Here is a 19876-nt window from a genome sequence, read left to right as displayed (position 1 = left end):
GAAACTCAAGCCGCCATCTTGCTCCATTGTTTGGGGGAAGAAGCTCTAGAAATTTTTGAAACATTAGAACTTAATGAAGAAGAAGTGAAACAACCGAATGTAATTTTAGAAAAACTCGAGTCGTATTTTATTCCGAAAAGCAACCAAAGTGTTGAGAGTCACAAGTTCAATACTCGTGTGCAAGGACCGAGCGAAGCCTTTGACGATTTTGTAGCAGACCTACGTAAGCTATCGATAAATTGTGAGTTTGGAAATTTACGGGATCGACTATTAAGAGATAGAATTGTGAGTGGTATTCGTGATCAGAAGGTAAAGGAACGTCTACTACGAGAAACGGAGCTATCATTAACAAAGGCAATCGACATATGCAGAGCTGCTGAACAGACAGAGAGCCACATTAAACTCTTGTCGAATCACCCGAAGAATATAGAAGTCAACGTGGTAAAACGAAAATCAAGAGAACGTCTCAGTGAATCACGTGATCAGGAAAATAGGTCTAGTGCAGAAACAAAGAACCATCGGACAGAGAACAATTGGCGTGGATATCGAAGACCGGAAAATAAGTTCCAAGGAAGACAACGGAATTGTGGGAGATGTGGTTATAGACATAATAAACCGAACTGTCCAGCAATGGGCAAACAATGTAATAAATGCAAGGAATACAATCATTTTGCGAAAGTGTGTCGAAATAACATGATAAATGTACTGGAAATGGCGCCAGAGAGTACAAACGACTACGTATTGGCGTCACTGGAAAGCAGAGGTAAGAACCTTGATCTAGACTGGTCAGAGACTTTAAGAATTTTAGACTGTGATAAAAGTGTTAGTTTTAAGATAGATACTGGTGCACACGTCAATGTAATCCCCGCATATATTTTTGAGACTCTTAATCTAAGAAGATTGCTAAAGAAAACGAATATTATGATTTCAAATTACGGCGGAAATAGATTAATGGTGTTAGGAGCGTGTGATTTAACAGTACGAACTAAGGATAAGGTTAAGGAACTTTTGAATTTTATAATAGTCAAGACAGCTGACCAAGCAGCACCTATTTTAGGACTCGAGAGTATTAAAAAACTAAATTTACTGCAGAGAAATCGAAATATTTTAGAAATAAAAACGGAAAGTGATTATTTTACTAAATACAGTAATGTATTTGAAGGCATAGGCAGGATCAAAATAAAACCCTGTGAATTTAAATTAAAGGATGACTACAAGGCTGTGGTAGTTCCTACACGCCGAGTACCATTTAACTTAATGAATCCACTAAAGAAAGAATTAATGAGAATGATAAATGATGGAATTATATGCAGCATAGATGAACCGACAGAGTTTGTAAACCCAATCGTCCTAGTTCGCAAACCTGATGGATCCCTGAGAATATGTTTAGATCCACAGAATTTGAATCACTCGATAATGAGAGAACACTTTGAAATACCGACCTTTGAAGAAATCACAAGGGATATGGCAGGTTCCAAATTTTTCTCTATCCTCGATGCAAACAAGGGATTTTGGCAGATTGAACTGGCAGATAGCTCATCAAAATTAACAACCTTTAGTACACCTTTTGGGAGATATAGGTTTCTGCGACTACCCTTTGGATTGACAAATGCTCCTGAGATCTTTCACAAAACATTTACAGAAATTTTTGCTCATATTGAAGGAGTCAAGATTTACATTGATGATCTTATCATTCATGCAAAGGACACAGAAGAACATGACAGAATCTTAGAATTGGTTCTGAAGACAGCAGAAGAGAAAGGGGTTAGGTTCAATAAGGATAAGTGCAAATTTAAACTAAAGGAAGTCAAATATGTGGGACATATCTTGTCAGAAGACGGTATTAGAATTGATCCAGATAAAGTTGAAGCAATCAAACGCATCCCAAAGCCAACTGGTTTAAAAGAACTTAATCGATTCATGGGCATGATAAATTATGTGGCAAAATTTATACCAAATTTAGCTAGTCATACTGCAAAATTAAGGACTCTACTGAAACAGGATTGTTTGTGGCAGTGGACTGATCAACATGATAAGGAATTTCTGAAGCTAAAGAATCTTTTGAGCAGCACCCCAGTCTTACAATTTTATGATAAAGATAAACCACTAGTACTGTCAGTGGATAGTTCAAAAGATGGAATGGGAGCTGTACTACTTCAGGAAGGTGCTCCGGTGGCTTATGCATCAAAGACTCTCACGGAGACCCAGAAAAATTATGCACAAATTGAAAAAGAGGCACTGGCAATAGTGTTTGGCTGTCAGCGTTTTCACCAGTATGTGTATGGTCGTGAAATTACAGTTGAGAGTGACCATAAACCACTAGAGGCAATTTTTCAAAAGCCACTAAATAAATGCCCACTACGCCTTCAGAGATTAAGGATAACCTTACAAAATTATAATTTTAGAGTAAAATACAGACCAGGATCACAACTTGTGTTGGCTGATGCTCTTTCTCGAGCTAGCTATATGGACAGGAATTTTGATGTGATGGAATCTGATGTTGAAGCTCAAGTTAACCTTATCAATTACTGTAGCATTACTCCAAAGAAATTTGAAAAGCTTCGTCATGAAACAAAAAGAGATAGAGAGTTACAGTCACTGATTAACATAATAAAGGGAGGTTGGCCAGAACAGAAAAACATGATAGATCCACTAGTCAAACCATATTGGAAGTTTCGTGAAGACCTGAGTGAAGTGAGAGGCATAGTATGTAAAGGTGAACAATTAGTTATTCCCAAGAGCATGAGAGCAGAGACAATTGATAGACTACACTATAATCACATGGGAATCAATAAAACATTATGGAGAGCAAAAGAACATGTTTTTTGGCCTTTCATGGAAAAAGAAATAATTGATGTTGTAAGGAACTGTCCAGCATGCCTAAAGTATCAAAATTCAAATCCAAAAGAAACACTTATTAACAGAGAACTTGCCACAAGACCATGGGAAATTGTCACCACTGATATCTGCCATTTATTTGGTAAAGATTATCTATTAGTAGTAGACACATTTTCACGATTCCCAGAAGTTTATTGTATGAACCAAAACACCACTCATTCCAAAATAGTTGAAACCATGAAATCAATATTTTCCAGACATGGCAAGCCAGAAGTTGTATACTCGGGTAATGATACCCAGTTTGTGAACAAACACTTCCAACAATTTCTAGAAGACTGGGAAATTACACACAAGACGAGCTCTCCACGAAACCCTCAGTCCAATGGTTTCATTGAACGGCATGTACAAACTATCAAAAAATTACTTAAAAAAGCAGTGTATGACTCAAAGGACATCTATCTGACCTTGTTGGAATACAGAAATACACCTTTAGGTCGAGGTATTCCATCCCCAGCACAACTTCTGTATGGTCGTAGGTTGCGAGGGCAAGTGCCCATGAGGAATAATCTCTTGAAACCCAGAATACTTGTAGACAAATTTAGAAAACACCATACGCAAAGACAACAAGTACAAAAACACTATTTTGATAGGAATGCTAGAGATCTAATAGCATTAAGTCCACATGACAGAGTGATGGTGCAAATTGATAAAAGAAACTGGGAGCCTGGTGAAATAATAAAAATAGACAGATATCGACCAAGGTCTTATATTGTGCGCCTAGACAAAGATGGCAAACACTTCATTCGTAATCGAAGATTTTTAAGGAAGTTTGACATTAATAGATTTAGAAACATACAGAATCACTCAAATGAAGTGTTAGATCAACCAATTGAGGAGAAACAGGCTAGTGAACAAGAGGAAAACATGGAAAGCTCCAGTGGTAGAGAGGAAATGAACTCAGAAAATGAGGAGTTGGAAGATCGGGAGGTGAACGGCAATGAGGCTAAGGACTTGACAACTCGAGCAGGTCGGGTGGTCCGTAGGCCATCGCGTTTCAAAGACTTTGTATAAAAGGGGGAGATGTAATGTGTTGTATTAGAAATATTAAAATGTAAATTATTAGTGAGTCCGCCAGGTGGCGATCGTTGCTGATGCATCATGGGAACGGTACCTGAGCGCTGACTTGGATTGTAACGACAAGGCAATAAACATAACACTAAAGTCAACAAAGGCTAAGGAGTGTCTGAGCTAGTGAGATGAGATGCACTAGAAATTGTCATTTTTCACTGTAAGATGTGGGCCTATGGCATTTACATTACCAGGAACAGAACTATATATTCCAGATTGGATGAAAGTAATTTTAAAGAGTGGGCTTGGGCCTCCTGTAATTTTAAAGAAGATTTTTTTAGAAGTCTCTGTTGTATGTCTGATGTCAACAAGCCATCTATAAAGTTTCAGTAGAGACTTGGATCTACAGTCTTTACTAAGGGACTTTAAAGCTTGATAAAACTGATCTATGGACTCATCTGACTGTTTGCAGTAATTAGCCAACCAATATCTGTAAAATACAATAGAACAAATCTATGCAAAGATACATAAAGACAACAAAATTTATTTTATTAAGAAAGGATCAAAAGAAAAATAATGAAATTTGCAACACTGACGGAAGCATCTATTCAATGTATATGGTCACCAACTACAATGTGAACCAATGTTTAACAAAGCTCATGCAGTTTTCAAACCTGTTTGATGTTTTCTTAAGATAATCCAAGCATTGCCAAATACATTAATTAGTAAATAATAAATGCTAAAACAAACTAAAACAAAATTAAACAAAGACTTTAATGTTGATAATATCTGTAGTATTTCTGATGTTTGAATAGTTATCTGAGATTGAGATGAGTTTCAGGGGGGCAATGGCCAGTGTGGCTCTTGGCAGCAATTATTGCCATATCAGATATAAAGTAAATAAGCAGTAAATAAATTAATTGCCATTAATGTCATTATTGTTGATTTTACTAAGAAAGTTATAAATAGACAATAGCCAATGATAAGAGTTCATGAGTCAATTATTTCAGTTTTATTCACTGTAAAGAATTGGCATGCACTAAAATTGAGTCAGCTTCTAAATAGTTCTCTGAGAGTCATTACATAGAAACAAAGAATTACCAGAAATTTATCAGCTTTCAAGACACAAGTTTAAGTATGAGTGGTTATTAATATTAATTAAAATATGGATTGATGTATAAAAACTGGGCACAAACTAAAGGTTAAGTACAGTAAGACCCCGCTTAACACTGCCTTGATTAATGCTGATTCAATATAACGTGGCATTTCATTGATTCGTATATAATATGATTATTCCCAAACACAAACCAATCAGCAAAAGGTGGCAATTTGTCATAGCACTGTACTTTCCTTAAATCTGTTTGTTTTGTGCAATTTTGGAAAAAATATAATATCACGGATGCCATAGGAAATATCGACTTTGCTTGGCAAGAATTAACTGATAAAGGCATTAACAGAGTGTAGAAGAAGTTATGGCCGAAGGTATCCAAGAATTCTCAAGGAGAAGAGCCTATTGCTGTATCATTAGGTTGACCAAATTGTCAACTTAATCGGTACAGGAGATGTAGACAAGCAGGATATTGAGGAGTTACTGCAGGTTTCTGGTGACAGCCTTACCAATGATGACCTTCAAGAACTGGCAGAACAAGGAATTCATGTAGAACTGGAAAATAGAGATTCTGAAAACAAAGAACCCAAAGAACTTGCTACAGATTTCCTCAGTAAAAGTTTGGTAATGATAACCGAAATTGTTGATCAAATTGTAGCAAATGATCCAGATTTTAAAAGGAGTGCAAAAACAAGACCAGGCATTTTGGATGTTATCTCTTTATTTGGATAATTTCTTAAGACATTTGCTTAAGGAAAGGGGAAAAAAGCAACAAATGAAACTACATGACTTTATTGCAAAAAACAAGAATTTCAGAAAAACCAGGACCTTCATCACAAAAAAATGAACTTTACATTTCTGTGTGCACATGTTTGTGTGTTATTTAACATATATTATTATGCAAATTAATATAAAAATAACTTAAAATTATAGTAAAATTTGCTAATTTTTGGTCGTGTGTTCCCCTTTCCCTGTTTACTTTGTGTTAAAATGACCTCGTTTAATGCTGTTTCACTTAGCACTTTGTCATCTAGGAATGCATCTCCCACATTAAGTGGGGTCTTACTGTACATGTATATGTGTCTTTATCATTTTCTAGAAAAACTGTAATAGCAGATAAGTATTTGCATCATTTGAAAGATATTTCATGTTTTGAAAGATGCTCTTCGTAAGATTAAACAAAGAAGAAGCTGTTGGTGAAGTCATAATTATCTTTTAAAATTAACAGATAACCCGCACCTACTTTCAAATTGACCTTACAATATAGATAACCTGTAAATTAGTTGCAAAAAATTACAGTGCTTGCTAAGTCATTTGTACTTTTTTAACTGAAATAACACTAAAAATTATGAAATTTTAATATTCTAAATGAGATAAATATTACTACATATTATTTTTATTGGGTAATTACTTTTGTATTCAAGACATCCTTCAATAATAAGTGGAACACAACTGGAATGGGATGTAACAACATTTTCTGGAGTTTCCTATAATTATAAACAATGAAAGTTAATTAATTAGTTCACTTTATAACAATTATGAAATTCAAATTTGTAAAGATTGAAAAATTTATTTAATTACAAAACTAATAAAAAATTAAATTAAATTTCAATGCAACTTAAACTTTGACATTTGTGAGATTTTTCTTTTAACACTACTGACTTTTTTATATCTAATTCTTTACTCACAATAACATATATTAAACCTGCATCATATTTTAGTCTTTGCAAATCTTCTATTATCTTTTCCCATATTATTCATAATTAGCTTACCATTAATTCATTCCAGACTAATAAAACATAAAATTAGGGAATTTATTTTTACTGTTTGCTTATTTTATTAGCTATGAAAAGGAAATATTTATGATATAAACAATAAGAAACTAGTGAAGTGACATTGAAAAATGATTATTTACTGTCACATATAGTATTCAATCTGATATGGGAGTTAGTTATAACTAATATTTTTTGAATTTATTAAACTGCTTAAAAAGTCAAATTATTCATAATATTCTTACATTCCCAAATGTGAAAAACTTTAAATTTATTTGTTAACGGAAAGTGAATTTTCAAGGAAGAGAAAATGCATATTTTTAATAGAAAATAAATGGACAAAATATATAAACTCATGTGACTTACAATTATTTTATGTAAAACTCTCACTAATTTGAAAAAATTCACTCATTGAGGCACAAACCAACGATCTCACAAATTTAAATCAGGCATGGTGTCACCAAGCCATGTGGCCTTTGGTGAATAATTCCAAAAACTTACTCATAAATCACTCAAGACTTTTTTAACTTCAATTTTCTTGAAAAGGTTTGAGAAGTACACTTTCTCCCTTGGTTCAATAAAGGTTTATACCAAGGCTTATCCACACAGCTATAAAGTTATCATTATATAAAATCTATTTTAATACTTCTTATAAACAGATATATATCATCCATGCTCTACAGTGGAATACTTTACACTTTGACTTCCTGAGTCTAACCAGGCAACCCAAAGTGACCAATGGCCACCAGAATGTACCCTTAGTTATGTCACAATAAGTGCATATTTTAGTAAATTATCTTACAAAGAAGTTAGAGAAGAGTTTAGGCATAAATTCCAGAAATTGGGTCCCCACAAGGCAAACATTCAAGTTCTTGTGAATAAATTTTGGCAAATAGAGACTGAGGAATGTTCAGGCAGCCACTATGCAGGCATTGTCTCTTAACTCAACTTGGTAGAGAACTTGGTATTCTACAAAGTACTATGGAAAATCTTGCATTTTACATTAAAGAAATAAGCATATCATATTCAGGTATTTCATAAACTTGTTTATGCAGCTTGTCAAGCAATGTGTTATGATCTATTTAAGACTGCAGACTGAAAATTTGATGAATAATATTTTATTTAGTGACAAGGCTACCTTTGTATTAATTTACATATGTCATATTAGAGAGGTTGAGGCACACGTATTCAGCCCAAAACGTGAACGGCGGATGGATGAGTGCCGCCATCTGGCAATTCTATACGGTCAATGGCATTCGCTACATCTAGAATGGTGAGAAGATCGGTTTAAACTTCTTCATTTTTTGTGTTTGGGGTTAAAATTATGATCTATTTTATTAAAATAATGATTATTTAAGCATTTACAAATAATACTGTAAAGAAACAGACGATTTTAATCCAGAAATTATTTAATTATTCAATTTTTAGCAAGTGATGTGAAGTGCCTATAAAATTTACATATATTTGCCTTCATAACAGCTCTTAAGCTAGGTTTGTTCTTCCACAGCATCTTCTACCATCAACAGTGTAATACATTTGTAAATTTTCTAAAAATTAATTTTCCGAGCTGCTTTCGAATTTACATAAGCCACTGCTTCCCTCGACAAAAGTATGAGATAGTCCTATCGCCCAATCATATGGTAGGAGACCCCACGCTAATTAAAAATAATTATTTAGTGTTATTAAACATCCATAAATACTTTTAGACAGTTTAATTCGTTTATTTACCTTTGCTGGTAACCCTCAATGTTAAATGTATCTGCCATTTTTTCAACAAATTTCCTGTGAGTCAATATGTGACGCTCACTGAGCCACGTGATGTTGTGAACAAGCGCTGTAAGGTCTTTTACTTGGACTTAAAACATCAAATGTGGTACTTCTGCTTGCTGTACAAGTTTAACATTTGTACTTGAGCCTCAACCTCTCTATTATGTTTGTCATTTTCAATAAAACTTTTAGTGATAATTGCAAAACACATTGAGACCTTATAAAAACTCTGTTTATGTTATGTTATTACTGAAACATCTTACTAATTTTTTCTTATATATTTTTCTTTCTTTCACTACTTTTTTCTCTTTAACTTTTAGTTCCATTTTTTTCTTTATCTAAAAAATTCAAAATGATTTTTAAATAACAATTTAAAGACTGTTTAAAAAAATGTAAATAATAAAAAATATAAATAAAAATGTAAATAATAAGGTGAACTGGAGAAAGGTGATGCCACGAACAAAAATAAAAGGGGTCAAGAGAAAAACCGAAACAAAAAAATAGTCGCAAAGCACTAAAAGTTACAGCCTGATGATAAATTTACTTACCAGCAGAATAATGTATCTGCACATAAGGCTAAGTGTGTGCTAAACTGGTTGAAGGATAGGAAAATTTCTCTTCTACAATAGCCTCCAAATTCACCCAATTTATCTCCATTAAAGAACATGTGAAAATGATGAAAACATGATTAGAGAAGGAAAAAACCAAGGAATGCACATGGATTAATTGCTTTAGTATGAAGAGTGTGGAGTGAAATCACCTCAGATGAATGTGCCAAATTTGTTGAAGCATTCATTAACTTGTTGAATATAACTAGTTATTTGAGCCAGAGGACATCCAACACAATATTAAAGTTAAGAAGACCTGTAGCTAGACCGAGGTCTACTAGTCTACAATTAATTAACAGACAGTCGGCTTACAAATATACATTTATTTATAACTAACATGTGCTCAGCAACTTGAGGGCTCATATGAACTCCTCTGAAAGGCTCCTTTACACTCACGTGTTCAGAGTACAAATATCACACGTACCTTTACTCTCCTTCTCCCTTTTTCCTTAACACGTAACAAGGTTCACACAAGGCTTACATTAACAGGGAGGTTACAATGAGAACAATCTACTTACAGTAACTCTGTACTTTAAACAATGATGTCCAACTGACAGCTATTGCACATGGAGACAAAATAATTGTTTGGGATGATATCTCAGATACTCTAACTTCCTTATTAATTCACTTCACTCCATTGTTTTCGCACATTTTATAAGCTCCCACCATCCGGGAACCTCTGTACCACGTGACTCGCCAATTCACCAATGACTACTTACAAGCTTCACCCGTCAAGGGTTGGTACGCGACAACATAAACAGAATGGAATTTATTTCCATTTCTCCAACTACAACACACAATCAATTAAATAATTGACACTAATACAAAAAAAAATACATTTTGTGACCAAGCACTACAATATATTTGACTAATATTTTCATGAAAACGGGAGTGCAAAGTCAATCACCCTGGAGTCTATGCCAGATAATTGAGAGGCTGGATTATTGAAGGCTAGTTTAGTGAGAGTCTACCGTGTGTGCATGTGTAATTCTTTATTCAATTAAAAAATATATTAATTAAACACATCATTATTCTGATAAATGCAGATTTTAATACTTAAATGGATAAATCTGAACATTTGTCTTTTCTTACCTTATCCTTGTAAACACAAATTAAGTTTTAATGATATCGTGTTAATTTTCCTGAGATTGAATTGCAACTACAGTTATGATAAAAAGAATTTGTTTTTAATATTAGAAAGAATTTTAATAATTTATGTGAAAAGAACTGTATTTCAATGAAAAAAGAATTAAAAAACTATTAATTTATTTGTAAAACATTTAAGATTCAAATATTCTTTCTTCATGTAGAAAACAATTTTTCTTATAAATATCTAACAAATAATAAATATAATTATTTCCAGATATTAAATATGAATTATTCAAAATTATAGAAATGAATTATTGTGGAAATGGCAGAGTCAATATTGGCAACTGACAAATAAATTTGAATGGGTGTCTTGCTAAATAAGAAAACCAATGAATTAACTGAAGACCCACTAAAATAATTATTATAAAAAGTATAAATGTCAAAATGGAAAAAAAAGACATGGCAATTGGTAAATACATTCCAAAGCTTTTATGCAATAATGCTTAAATAATTTTAAATTACAAACTTGCACCTATGGAGCAATGGCTGCACCAAAGGTACAAGTTATGTGGTTGGACTAGATTATGTGAAGATTTTATTTTTGCAGATTATATGCCATTGTGAATTACATGCTACTGTTGGTTATACACACAAAAATACAGTATATTGGCTGGTTTTTATATTATTCCAGGAAATTCATTTTTGAAAGGAATTTATAATGAGTATAAATTAACTTTGGTAGTAATATATTGTAAAACTAATAATTTTAGTGTTTGTACAAATTTGCAATAATGCATTCATGAACCAATTTAGTGTATAAATTTTACTATGGTTTTAAACTTGTGTGGATCCCTGAAAAGGAATTTTTCCTGATTATTGGCTACAGTGGTCTCAGGGAGTGCTGGAAAGTATGCAGAGATGTTTCCAATTAAAAAAAAGAAAAAATAATTGAAATTCATGGAAGGTTTAAGAAAATAGTAGTGTGTGAGAAGATTGAATAGAGGATAAGCACACTAAGGATAGAAAATAGACAGGAAGAAAAAAGAAAAAGAACCCATGGTATGAATCAAAAGAAAAATGAAAAGAAAAAAATATGACCAGATAGACTTGATTTTCTTTTGTCTGTGTGTCTGTGTATGTGCCAGGATTATCTGTTTTCTTTGTGTAGTGTGAAGGACTTTTAGAAGGAAAATTTTTCTGTAAGTTTAATTTTTATATGACATTTCTTTAGAGTATTCCTGGCTGTTGGGCATCCATTTTTCTTTGTTTCCATGACTCAATGTTTTATCAACCTAACTGACTGTATCTCCTTGATTTGTACTTAATTTCTTTTGTATTAAAATTGCATATTTTTAAAAATAAATTGAATTTTTGAATTTAACATCCTGCATATTAACACCTGTTATTAAATATATATAATAATTTCAGAATAATAAATAATGTTTATTTTTCACAGTATGTGCATGGTCTGAGTCAATTAAAAATGATTTTCTAATTAAAAAACATCAAAATTAAAGCAAACGTCTCCCGTATGATAAGAGGTTAAGCAATGTTCAATATAGTAAATAAATATGGCATTAAAATAATTATTAAAATAATTTAATTTAATATTTTGTTTCAGAAAGGTTTTCATTTCATCACAAATACATTCTTTTCAAAATAATGACATTATGAAATAAAATGTAAAATATTTCAAAATTCAGTCCATTATTCAAAAAATTAATGTATGAAATAAATATAGAGTAATGTATTTGCTATGTATATCATTAGTAGTATTTAAAAATTAGATCAGAGTATTCTAAGTAAAACCCTTTTTGAAATGGAATACTTTTATAATTATCATACTTTAAACATATGTAAATTAAAAAACATGCTTTTGCTTTATACAATACCTTTTATGTATGCAACACACATCAATTTGTAAAGTTTTGTACTTTTAATAAAATTTTAATAGAAATAATAAAATGACTGAATTATTATATAAACAACCAAATATACTTATATTTATACATAATATACAAACAAAAATACTTACATTTTGTTCTACTGTTTGAGGATAAAAAATCAAATTTGAACCACCTTCTTTTTCAGATGGAAAATTGGGATAAGTGTTATGTTTACTTCTATGAAAAGAAAAGTTTTTAATATAGATTTGTTTTTAAATATTGTTAAAAAATATCATTTACAAATAATACATATTCTAAATTTAATACAATTATTTAAATTTATATCAATAAATGTTTTGTAATATATTATGTAGACTTTTATGTAGACCACAATAAAAATTTGAAATTATAATTTTTGTTTTGTTAACAATTATTCTTTTTTATTACTTAAATAATTTCAGTTATTGACATTGTATTTAAATTATTTAATAGATATTATTTATTGAAAAAGCTACTCCAAAAAAATTTTGTTTTTTTCTCACAAATTGATCATCATCATCTCAAATATTAAGTAATTTAACTACCTTTGTTAAATATATTCCTAAAAATATTGTTATTAACAGAGATTGTAACATGTTAAAAACTGTAAGGAAATTCTGCTATTGTGTGACGGACAAATGGACAAAGGTGTTCAATCAATTTTTTTCGATTGTTTCACCTCCACCATTTTATCAAAAGATCTGTTGAAAATCATAAAAATTATTTCCCATGAACTTGCTTCCTCATTGAGGACAATCCATCTAGTTAGTCGTGTGTCATCCGAAACTTTTAGAAGTACAGTCGACTCCGCATAAGTCGACACCCCGAGGGGAAGTAGAAATGTGTCCAGTTATCTGATGTGACGACTAAAGCGAAGTTGGAAAAAAAACCACAAAGCTTCAATTAATAAAATGCAGTAGTGCATTATACAATAGTATAGGCTTACAATACATTATGTCCTCCATTTACAATTACTCTGTAGATGAAAAACTGAAAAATTCGTTTAGTGTTGTTTGTTTTGAGCACTTAACCGTCTCAACTTTCTTTTTCAACGATCACGAACGCCTTTAGAACATCATCTTCGCAATTGCCAATTGTTGGCTAGTAACGTCTAAGGATTCTTAATGCATCTAGCATGAGAAAATGCAAAATTGGATTCTGGTGTGACGTTGATGTAGATTGGATATTTTCTTTTTGTTTATCTGTTATTATTTTATACATAAAAATACATAAAATGTTAAGGCATTCTTATTAATATGTATATATATATTAATAATATTAATGTATTATTATATTATTAAATATATTAATAAATAAATCGACTCCCCCTCCTGAAAAAAAAATGAGTTTGCACCACACTGTGCGGAGTGAATTCATTTTTTCAGGAGGGGTGACAACTTATCAGAGTGTGGGACAGCAAAAGTATGTCGACTTATCCAATGGTGACGAGTTAAACGGTGTCGAGTAAACCGGAGTTTTTTTTAACATTAATGCGTATGTAAGTTGGCCGGGACCACAGAAAACTGACTACTTAACCGAGGGTGTTGAGTTATCCGGGTGTCGACTTATCGCGATTTGACTGTAATTCACATATTGGACACCTGACCCTTAACAACGAGATCCTGACCTCATGGAAAAAACTGAAGAGGAAAAATAATACGGGAGAATGATGACAAATCCAAGCAGTCGTCATCTGGTCATTGTGAAACCAACCCTTGGAAAAACATTCCAGAACTTTTACCTATGCCCAAGTGCTACCTAGAAGACATTTGGAGTGTTTTACACTATGGACATTTTGTGGACTGCATGTGTCTCGGTGGATTATAATTCGTGGATACCATATAAACCCTGCTAATCTCCTAACCAAGGTATTTATCAACTCGGAGGTCATTTGTAAACCCTCTCTCTCTGTGTATTTAGAAATTTTGGTGAGACTGTTAGCTAATCATTGCCTGTATTCTCTGTTATTTTTATTAAATTTATTCCTATTACTTAGCCAGTATCCTGAGTGACTTACTTCCTCGTTTCTCCTTCTTCCACCTCCACAACGGACATAGTCGCTCACCCACGACCGCTCGTATGACGTAACAACTCTCCGTCACGAATTCAAAGTCCTGAAAGACTCGGTGGTGTCACATCCTGACAAGGGGTCAAAGAGACTCTGACCCTCCAGTCACAATTGTCTTTTCACCAGATTTAAATAACTCAAATTTGTATTCTTATTACATGACAATATATGACACAAAAATAAAGAGAGTTCAAAAGCTAGTCCAGTTTATGTTGAAACAGACTGTTATATAAATGACAGATTATGATTATGACAGAAAGATTATGTAATACAGATTGCAATATCCAGCAACAAGTTGTTTAACTTTCCTGGCAACATATAAAACTTTGTGTGGCACCATCTGTTATGATATTTTACTAAAAAACATTTTATATTTATAATTATTATAAAATGACAAAAAGCTTAATTTTGAGGGTAAGGATGAGTTTTATAAAAAAAATTGTAAATGTTAATAACAAGTAAAATTGTCATTAAGTCTGACCCTACTTGAGATATGACACACAACCCCTCTTTATCTCCTCATCTCATCAACCTTTAACCACCAAAATTTAATAGCATCAATCACATTAATAAACAAACTTCCCTGAAATTTTCGACAAAAAACACAAGAGTTATTAAGCTTCAAACAGGGTGAACAAAATTATGCCCCCCCTCACTAACATCCACACATACAAAAAAATCCCTGAATGTTTTTGCATTTCTCAATGTTTCAAGATCCTGAGTCCAAAAATTTAAAAATTTTGGGGAGTCATTTTTTTTACTGATGACTATACTTTTCCTCTTTCCATACTTTCCCTAAGTAAAATGATGTATCCTAGGTGCCTGCCATACTGAAGGAAGGGAAAAAGTTCCTGAAATGTATTTATGGCCTGACAAGGCAAGTGTACAGTACATTGGTGTAGATTAATGTTCCTTCCCTAAAGAAATAATTCACAAACTAATTTAAACTAGTTCTGCCCAAACATATCAACTGTTTCTGAGAGTTGCTTTTATCAGATTCCAAAATAATGTTTCACTACAAATATATTTTATATCATACAATGGTACCTTGTACTTCAAATGCTTCAGAGATTGAACATTAAACTGAACAAAAATTTGCCTCAGAGTTTGAACTGCATGCACAGTGAAAAGTACACTTGAAGCATGAACACAATTTGTTGTTCACCCAAGTCATCTCTTGCTCTTGCATTACATTCATGTTTTTGGTGCTTTTTTTTACTTTATTTTTGATGTGTTTGGTTATGTATACTGTATTGTATGTTATTCATTGATTTTTAACAATTTATTCCTGCAATTTTTCCTCGTTAACAGTTTTTGGGCACCCTATACATTTTATATCCTTGAATTCAAAGTTCCAAATGGAACTTTTAAACTACATGTTCAAAGTTTAGGAGTATCTTTCTCATACACATTACAAATTTTTGCTGTTTGTACAGTGTTATATCCTTTCCAAAACTCATAAAGCATACTAATTAATCTGATTACATTTCCACTTAATTTTATTCAACAAATTGTGAAGGAAAAAGTTTAAAATAAGTTTCTAAACAAAGAATACAGCTTCAATAATGTGTTAAATTTCACAACTGTTATAATTAAATCTCACATCTATGCTAAGTAATGGCAGCTGTTAAAAAATATGCAAAAACTTTCTGTTCAACAAAATATACCAACCTTTTACTTATTAACCCTGGCATCTGAGGTGTGTGAAAGATTGTAATATTGATGACAGATAAAAAGGGAAACTTATCATATAAGCACATAAGTGGTACACGTGTGGTGGATCTAGTGGCAATGTTTAAGATGCCAAAGTCAATGGTACTTGTATGTGACTGGAAAATGCGATTTTCATTTTATTATACAATATTATGTATTTTATATATTTTGTGAGGCCGGGACCTCATCCTTTGGACTGGAGACTGGCTGTCAAACCAAAGCCAATAAACCAATGCCTTATTGCTGGGAAGAAACGGAAGCAACATCTGAATAAACAGTCTCATTACAATGAACCATTTCACACAAATGAAGCTTCAACCACTTCTGATCTCTCTTTTTAGACTTCTTGAAGGATAATGTAGCTGCTTTACTTGATATGCACATTTCACTACAATTTATAACTTCAAAAACTGATATGTTTAAAAATGACTTTTTGAAAACTGTATATGTAACTATTATAAAATTTCATTTTGTAATCACTTTTTGTTGTTTGTGAATTTTATTCTCAAAAAGCTTTACATTAAGAACAAAAAGTCTTGGCTTGTTACTCTGTTAACTGGTAATATTTACACAAGTATACTAATTTTCACCCAGAGCAAGATTTGTCAATAGCAATTAGTGTAATAATCATAGCAACATCAAATCTCAGTTTCAGATCAATTTCTATCAATTAATTCCTATTTTGCATAAGAAATTATCAGATTTTCAGTCTCCAATGTCTCTAAGTCAGTGTTTCCCAACGTGAGGCCCACGCCCCACAGGGGGCAATTTGAAAATAGACTCGTCCAGAGTTTAAGTTAACCATATAGCCGCTGTACGCTATATTTATTGTAAATATTGATTTAAGTTAGTTTTAGTTTTCTTTGTTCTTTGTTTCCCTTTCCTTCTAGAACTTTTCTTTATAACCCTTTTCTCTTGGGGTGGGATTAACAATTCTGGAAACCACTGAGAACAAAGAGATGAACAAAGCCCTGATGCCAGTGAAAGAGGAGAAAGGACATTCTTTGCCCAGACCTTGAGGTGGACAGACGTGAGTTGTGGTGTTCCAGGTCACGTTTGGCAACGACTGGAAAGTGCAAGAGACTTTGATGAAAGGATTGGGTTTTATCATGGTTATGACAAAACAGTGTGGCAATTAAGTGTATATGTTAGGGGGGCATAAGAATTTTAAAAAGGCTTAGGTAAGGCAAAGCACAAAAAAGATTGGGAAACATTGCTCTAAGTTCTCTCTCATTCTCTAAGGTTATGAACATTGTGGTTTATGTACCTAAGTTGGAGCAGAAATGGAATCTTCTCACTAATTATATATTGGTACATTTTAATTAAGTAAGTAATTAGAAGTGCCATGTTAATAATTTTAAATTGCACAATTAAAATCTTCATAAAAAGTTATATCTAAAGTTACCTCTTTTCAGCCCTGTAAACAGTTCCATTTTAATCTACAGTAGACACACAGAAACACATTCAGAAATATATATATCAGTGGCCTGTGGTGACATTTGATGATAGGGAAGCCATGCAACCCTGGATAGAATTGTGAAGGCCCGAATATAAGAATAACGAATTTTTATTTTATTTGCCAACCGATTTTCGAAAGTTAGGGTTAAATCAAACACAAAACAAAAAACGGAAAAACACCCGACAAATTTTCTCGTAAAAATTTGTCATAAACTTTCGTTCCCACGGTAATACTTCCTTGTAGAAGATGAGTTAACTGTTGAAAAATAATTATATCATGTAATTTACCATTGGTCAAAAAGGACTTCCACCCTTGACGTACTTCACAAAAATCTCGAACCCGAGATTCCGAAAAAAAAGGAAAACGAACGATGACGCAGAGAGAGAAAAAGTTTCGACAACTGTCAAGTGTGTGTGTGCCGTGGATTATCATCTCCCGCCGTTGAAGCCGTCCATCCCATATATCTTCAGTCCAGTGACTCTTATTTTCAAGCGAACTCTCGTTCCTCGGACTTTGTGCAAATCTCAGGATCATTAAGGTATTTATCCTACTCGCGATGTTTTGTAAACTCTCTCTCTCCAATCACTCGAGACGTGGTTTAATAATTCGATTCGATGATATAAATACTTCCAAATATGTTAATTGATGTATTCCCTATCAATCTCAAAATAAACGGGTATTTTTGTTTAATATTAGAAGAGTGTGCGTTTCTTCCTCCATTGCCATCATCATCGGCATCTTATGCTTCCGAAAAACGCGTATCTATCCGCGAGAAATTGATAGATTGGTGTCAGTTCCTGACGTAAACGGGATCTTTCGATCCCAAATCCGTAACTAATCATTGACCGCTCGAGCCCTAATCATCCTTTCGACAACCGAGGTCGGACCTCAAGGTCTTATGCCGTTAAGAGGTAGAGAAGATAGGATTCATCTTCCATCTCCTACCCTCGGTTAACCTTCACAGAATCATTAAAAGCATTATACGATATTTTGGTGTGTAGCATCCACCAGCTAAACCACATGAGGTTGGTGCTCTGTAAAGTGCATGCGTGAATGCCTGTAATCTAGCTGCTTTACACCAAATATTTTCACTGTGAAAGCTGTCCCGTATTCGATATGGAACTTCCATTGGGAATATGCATATACGAATTTATATTCAAATTTTATCATTGTTTTCACATGTAAAGAAATTTGTAATAAGATACATAATGAGATTATAATAAAATATTAATTTTAAGTAATTCAAAGTATGTTAAAATATGAAAATAATTGCACAATATGTATTTATATTTTCAAAAATACAAGGGAAGCAGCACTTCCACAGCTTCCATGGACAGTATGCCACTGAGATATATATATATATAATATAAAGATTATTATTATAATGAAGTTCGTTAATACTGCTGCCTAATGCTATACCAGACCAAGGACAAAACAACAACAAAATAAGCTATTAATATGTTTATGTGCTGTTCATGTAGGTATCCGTGTTTAAGAATTTCCTGACTATGTGACACGTGTTTAGTATGCAGTCTTCTACAGTGTGCTGTTGTGAAGCCCTAATGTTTCTAGACTTTTGTGTAGTGTAAATAACATGATGCCTGTGCAAGAAAGGACTACTGGCATGAAAAGTACCTTCTTATCCATTTGTTATGACCCTATGGTTAGACCGAGGTCTACCGGTCAAAAAAAAAAAAGGAGAGAGAAGTCGGCTTACAGAAGACGTGTTTATTAGTAACTAACACCAACTGGTGAACAAAGAAAACTTACATACAAATTCCCTTCCAGCCTCAAGTGTACCGACAAAATTCCCGCGTGGAGAAAAATATAATTGTTCAGGATTGTACCTTGGACTGTCCTACGTCTGTACTGATTCACTTTAGTTCATTAATCTTTCATACGGCTCCGATGGAGTTCGATTGTTGAAACACTTCTCCTTTGTTCTCCGGGGCTCCCCGATCCTCACTCACGTGCTCGACACAGGTCTTCCCCAACGGACAGCATTCGGCCTCCAAAGATCCGGAAAAAAGGTGCCCTTCTACCTCAGGACCTTCTATATATATCGTTCGCTGTTGCCGTCTCCCACATGATCCTTCGGCAACCAATCCAAGGCCCCTTTTGCACGCGTCCCCCAAAGGTGGAACAAAAAGGGACACGTGTCGTCAAAGAATGACGAAACAAAGAAAAAAGAACCCGTTACAAAGAAAACGCGATAAAATAATACCCGATACACAATAACGCGATAATAACTAGATACAGTAATAACGCGATAATAACCCGATACAGTGACGCGAAGTTAAGTCTAATGATATACAATATATACAAATATACAACAAAAAAAAAAAAAACGAACAAATAGTGGCGGAGCACTACACATTCTTTACAGACACTTTATTTTGTAGGCAAGTTCTTAGTATTTACTAATTTTTTCACTGTGTATATTATTTATGTTGTGGGTGTT

The 19876-nt window shown here is 33.0% G+C and overlaps 1 protein-coding gene across 2 annotated transcripts in view; it reads right to left on the bottom strand.

Moving 5' to 3' along the window:
• The window catches only part of LOC136979081 (dynein regulatory complex protein 11-like), an 87016-nt gene that overhangs the window by 41932 nt on the left and 25208 nt on the right, over positions 1-19876 (bottom strand). For both annotated transcript variants that reach the window (XR_010881338.1, XM_067274989.1), the window contains exons 8-9: positions 12286-12373; positions 6426-6501 (exon numbers count right to left, since the gene is read on the bottom strand). Coding sequence is in view for 1 of the 2 variants with exons in the window: in XM_067274989.1 (XP_067131090.1) it covers positions 6426-6501; positions 12286-12373 (164 nt within the window). In the remaining variant the exon portion in view is untranslated. The remainder of the gene's footprint in view (positions 1-6425; positions 6502-12285; positions 12374-19876) is intronic.

Source organism: Centruroides vittatus, unplaced genomic scaffold (genome assembly GCF_030686945.1).
Source record: "Centruroides vittatus isolate TY-2023 unplaced genomic scaffold, ASM3068694v2 contig_577, whole genome shotgun sequence".
NCBI lineage: Eukaryota > Metazoa > Arthropoda > Arachnida > Scorpiones > Buthidae > Centruroides > Centruroides vittatus.
The sequence above is the reverse complement of the archived record's forward strand: the minus strand, read 5'-3'. Positions and strand labels throughout refer to the sequence as shown.